Source organism: Mytilus edulis, chromosome 3 (assembly GCF_963676685.1).
Source record: "Mytilus edulis chromosome 3, xbMytEdul2.2, whole genome shotgun sequence".
Taxonomy (NCBI): domain Eukaryota; kingdom Metazoa; phylum Mollusca; class Bivalvia; order Mytilida; family Mytilidae; genus Mytilus; species Mytilus edulis.
This window is the reverse complement of record NC_092346.1, coordinates 65401998-65407997: the sequence shown is the minus strand read 5'-3', so window position 1 is coordinate 65407997 and position 6000 is coordinate 65401998. Positions and strand designations below refer to the sequence as shown.

Below are 6000 nucleotides of genomic sequence, written 5' to 3'. Positions count from 1 at the left end.
GAGTCCCGAAAAAGGTCCTTTCCCCCTCATTTATTATTATTAATTTCATCTTATTAATTCACATAATCTAGTATGATGTATTTCATTTAATTAATATAATAGAGAGGAAAGAATTTTTGTATTTATAATTAATTTTCGTTACTTCCGTCAACTTTCTTCTTTTTAGCTTCTAACAGAGAGAGACATATAAGTTATACCAAGGATTTGTATAGTGAAATCCTTGGTTATACACATAAATATGTGTATATATGTCTTTGCTTCTAATAATATAAAATATATATAATATAAATAATTCCAACCTTCAAACATATTTATTGGGTTTATCAATCATATCTCTAAAGTTGGTTAAGCATCCTACCAGTAACATGCGCAAATGTGTAAATTGTGTATTGCCGAATGTTTTGACAATTTAAATGTCAGTTTGACAGTTCAACACGTGGATTTGGGGGGCGTGGCTCTGACATTGTTATGTGTAATCGGATATCTTAGGAAATAGACAGATTCGTTGCATACTTTCATTACCTTTCGGATACCAATTATAAACCTAACGGTACTTTTTATAAAACACAAGTGAAATAATTGTAATTCATATAAAAATATGCAATATTTATCTAGCTGTTCCGCTTGACCAAATCTCGTGACATTGACTGTATACAAAACGTTACCCCACGAGAACTGAACGAAGTGGAAAATGGCGATGAATTACGACGGCATGAATGGCACTGACATGGACACTTCCGACTCAAGAAAAAGGCCATTGGACACAGAAATAGATAATGGGGTACCTAAGAGATCAAACCAAGGTGCAGGTCAGCATTTTTACATGATTATTTAATATTAACAGCAAAATTGCGCAGACGATCGGGATCAATATGGCTGCAAATTGACAGCCGGTAGGAAATTGACTAGCCTTGAAATTTTTCGAGAGGTGTCTTATTTCTTAGTTGTTTCTTACATTTAATGTCTCAGATATTAAATTTAATGATTGAACTATTTATTTGTGGAATTTGCAATTGTTTGAAGGATTAAATCGCCTCGTATCGGCGATGTATTCACATGACAAGCTGGCATACATCGATTTCAAGTGGAGGCATGCATGTATAAACATGTGTTGAAAGCCACCAATCCGGGCATTCGTTCTCACTAACCGGCTCTGGCACACACAAACAGACCCTTGTGCGACTAGAGACGGGATAGGTCTAAACAGCTTTGGTCAACAACGGAGAGAGTGGTCGACTTTCATCAAAGAACACGTCAACTTCTTGGAACTTCTCTTTCGTCTGACACAGTTGTAGAATGACCCTTCTTGACCTTCATCGGTCTCCTGGTCTTAATAATTTGGACGAGCCAATGACTGAAACCCAAGATTACATGAGTTTTAACGTCTGGAGAGGTATTTCAATTTACGGTTTAACCTTTCATGCTTTTATTTTTTTCATTTTCACTTCCGAACACCTTCAAATCAACGTTGAAAATTTCCCGTTGCTATTGGGAATGGAGGAAAATGAATACGTGTCATAAAGTCCTTTTATTTACTTCATAACATCATTTTTAATTAATAATTGTGTATTGATGTTTGAATGAATTATTTGTAGGTGCTTCAACTTATTTTGAAGCCTTATATGGTTGTAATCAAGGATTGTTAGAACTGCTGAGACAAGCATATGTTGACAAGTTTACATGTGTTTATCTGTGTGTCCATGGGTGTTTTAAACCATGGTCCAAACTTAACCAGGGGAAATATTTTCTTTAAAAGGAATTTTAATCATCATCCATACACATTGATGGTATTATTTTCATTCTGTCAAACTTGAAATATTTTTATTAAAACACTCAACTTCCAACAAACATGTTAAATCAGTGAAGTGTGACGAATGTCAGTGTAAAGTGTTGGGTTACCAAGCTGTAATGTCCCCTGAGGTAACTACCCATAGATATAGTTTCTACATATCATCATTATTAACATAGATAATTAGATGATAGATAAAGATGGGAGGGCTTTACTTACATCTATATCTATCTGGTATGTGTAGTTATTATTCATTACACATCTGTCAGCTGCTTTAGATAGCTTGAAGGATATTGTTGTGTGTAGATGATGCATCCATTCAGTTCAGAGTTCATTCTTTCTGGTCAAATAGGGGAGATGTCTTCTTTTGCTGAACCATATGCATATTGTAAGTAATAAAGACTATTACATTTTGTAAAATGTATTGATTAGTTATAATGTGTGTATCATAATGTAGCAATTTTATTTCAATGTCATATATTACTTATTCTTTGATGATTCTGGAAATACCAGTTCTGATTGTCTTTGATGTATGATAAAGGAATCTTGAGAGTTTTTTTGTAGTTGTTGATTGTCATTATGTAATCTTTAAATGTTGGGAATAATTAGGTATTGATGAATGGAGACTTACCACTATCACACAATGTCCTTATAAGTAGGTGGTATGAACTAAACCAGGTTTTTACATTTTAACTGATACATTTGTCTAAATCAAGACTTCAGGAAATTTTCTTATCATTATAAATAAGAGAATGTTACTCTTGCAGCAGTTTGCATATGCATTAGAACATGTGTACAGTGCACATGTTGATTGTTCTAAACATATGCAACTGCTGCAGAAGTAACACCACAGCACATCTCAATTTCTAAGAGATTATTTTATAGCACCTCTTTCATGGTCCTAGATTTTTTATTTTTAATAGTTTAATTTCCATGTTAAATTTTATTGACTACAGCGTGTAACAGAAATCAGTTATTATAAGTCAATTTTATTCGGCACACAAATGGAGATGTATTCTAATAGATGGATCTTATTTCCATGGAGATTGTTTGGCCTTATTTTAAATGTTAAAGTTTTTTATTGTATCGGTTATGATATTTGGAATTAGGATTTCAGATATCAGCATCAGTCTGGTCTTTGTTCATTTACTACATTTTTTATTGGTATAATTTGAAAGGCTTATATTTAGTCCTAAATATTTTGTTATCTGTTCAGTTGGCAGTTTTTATTTTCTGGCAGATTAAGTCCAACAGGTTAACATGTAATCATGGTAATGGACCCTTCAAAAGTATAAATTATATCAGTACCTCATAAAAATATAGTATACATTAGATTAAATAGTATATGCCAATACACAGTATATTGCCTATATCAGTACCTTCAGAATTCAGATTTTTTTATGAATACATGGAAAGGAACCGCCTACAAGTAGGTACATGTAATGGTACCCCTCAACCAATGATTATCTGCTTTGACTTTTTCTTATAATTTTTTGTTGAAAGCCGGCAAGACATCTTAGATATTATATATCTCTGTATAAAGAGTTTATAATGTAAGATAAAGTGGATTCATGTACATGTATGATGTATAATGATTAGATAAACCCTGTTAACTATATTAGGTCTCCACCAAGTTGCCTTAGGAATAAACTTACTTTTGAATAAATCAATTATACTGTACACAGGGACACTGTACCTATCCAATAGGAGTAATTTAAGTAATGCATGTTTTAAGGTGTGCTAAATGTGGCATAGTGTTCCACATCCACTAAAATTTGTTGAAGGTGCCACAACTTTTTTTAATGATTAAATCTAGTTAATTTATTAAATTCATATAATCAGAAGTCAGGAATGTTTTTAGTGACGCAGTTTCATACAACTGTACCTTCCAAAATAAATCAGAAATTTATGCTTTACATATTACATTGTACTTGTACACATTAGGTTGTGTGGGAGTTGCTCGATGTAAACAATGGTAATATCACTGATGAATTCTTTCAAAATAGTTTCACAGTTGGGTATTGATGTTAAATTCTTAATTACACAGTATATTTGTACAATTAGTTTTCTGCTTTGAAAATTGATTTACAGAAGTGTACATTCTATAGTACAAGTATATACATACATGTGTGAGATAGATCCACCCTAAACATGAAAACAATTTTACTCTATTGTTTTTGTTTAAAGTTTAATCAATCTTGATAGATGTACATGTATTACACTTTATGTGGCTGTTTTTTACATGTTCTTAAAAAATGTTTTACAAATTCAGTAAATTACTAAAACAATTTCCTATGTTCATGTTAAATATTTATATTCTACATGTACTTATAGATTTGATTTTATTTCTAAACAAATATTTTTTGATATAATTATTTTATTATTGGACATAAGTCCTATTGAAATAACTACATATATATATATATTCATAGATTTTGTACCATCAGTTCAGACATACATACCAATAAAAATTTACTGGTTTTATTGGTTAACTAATATACATGTATTTTTAAAAGTTTTAAACAATTTCATAGACGTAATTTTGTTTTTCTGAAATTATTCATTCACAAGACAGTTCATGTGATTCAAGGATATATACATTTGATCAAGTGTAAATGAAGTAATGTTTTAATAAAAAGGACATTTGTAAAACATACCACTCATCACATGCTACATGTACATCACATGTTAATTTAGTTTACATTGAATGAACTTGATATATATTTTAAAATATGTATTTCTCAATTGAAAATTTTATAAAAATCTTAACCTGTACAATAGGAAATTGATTTATAAAATATTACTTAAGTTCAAACTATTTCATCCTATGGCTGTTTGAAATGTTTATTGAAAAAGGAAATATCTCATAGGAATAATTCAAGTGTGGAAATCTATATAAATATATCATATATCTGAAATGCTGTTTATTTTTTTACGAAATGAACAAGTTGTGTTAGGGGGAAAGAGATGGCCATGTTTAAGATATTCAACATATCTGGTATACAGGTTGATCTTTTCACCTGTGCTTGATCTTGTGAGGAGTTGATATTTTACAGTGTATAGAAGCATATATATATTTTTATACTTATAAGATAATCTTGTTCATGTTAAAATAGTTTGAAATTTTAGTTAAAAAAATATGATTGATTTTGTCATTTGAAGAAATTGAATATCCTGCATTTGTCATGCGTTACACTAAAATAAGACAGATCGTCTAAAGTTTCTCATCTAGACGATTAAAAACTTGGTGCATACTAGATACACACTACCAGGGTAACGCCTTTAGATGGGCGTACAATGTATCTAATACATACTATATCCAAATTGGTATATACATGTATAGTTGACACATTAGTGGAATGTATTTTTGTTCATTCAGTGTCAGTGAATTTTATCAGCAAAATAGCATGCATTTGGTGATCTTTGCTTGGTAGCCAGAGTTTTTAAAAAAAGTTAAAAATAAAAGACAAGTTATACAAGTGAGGGTACTGTTATATATATTTTATTTTCATGTAGATTTAAAGAGAGTTTAGAGAATAGTTTGTGCGTTATATTTTATTATCATTTATGAGCTAACACTGGTCTGAACATTTTGAACATGAAACCCATCTTACATTAAAAATTTTGGGGTCACGTTTGAAATTAAGAATATTTCCATTTAGGATTTTCTTCAGTGACCAGGAAATCATGAAATCAACTTTCAAGTTAAATACGATCTTTACCATGTTGAATAGTTTGTTATTAAACATGATGGCAGCATTGATGCTAGGTTTTGTAAACTGATAAACAAAATATTCATAACTGAAATTATATATATAGTATTTCAATCAATGAATCATTGTTGTCTGATTGTTGAACTTCAGACTATAAACTGTAAATTCAAAAACAAATGTGTCAGATATATATTTATTTTGAATATTCATACTTGTAGTAGAATGCAACACATAGGGATGCTAATCTGGTGGCAACAGTGTTAATTATTTGTATAGAGATAAATATGCTATATATATGATCCTTGTAAGGTCTTCATGTTGGATCAAGGTTACAATTTGTGTGGTCAATTTTGTACCTCAAAATCTAAAGGCAATATGTCAACTATGTATGGGATGTGGAATACAATGTAATTGTTAAGTGCACATGTATATCTAGCTCTTCATGCTCACAAAGAGCAATCTCTTATTCTTAAAGCTGAACAAAATTTGAATATAATC

At 30.5% G+C, this 6000-nt stretch overlaps 1 protein-coding gene across 14 annotated transcripts in view; it reads left to right on the top strand.

Moving 5' to 3' along the window:
- Nucleotides 1-275: 275 nt before the first annotated feature.
- Nucleotides 276-6000, top strand: part of LOC139514459 (RNA-binding protein Nova-1-like) — a 39982-nt gene continuing 34257 nt past the window's right edge. For 2 of the 14 annotated variants that reach the window (XM_071303757.1, XM_071303751.1), the window contains exon 1: nt 506-803. In XM_071303757.1, coding sequence (XP_071159858.1) covers nt 692-803 — 112 coding nt within the window. In that variant the 5' untranslated portion in view covers nt 506-691. Of the gene's footprint in view, nt 1394-2048; nt 2178-6000 lie in introns of those variants that run through there. The other 12 variants (XM_071303761.1, XM_071303754.1, XM_071303763.1 and 9 more) reach the window with 11 other exon arrangements.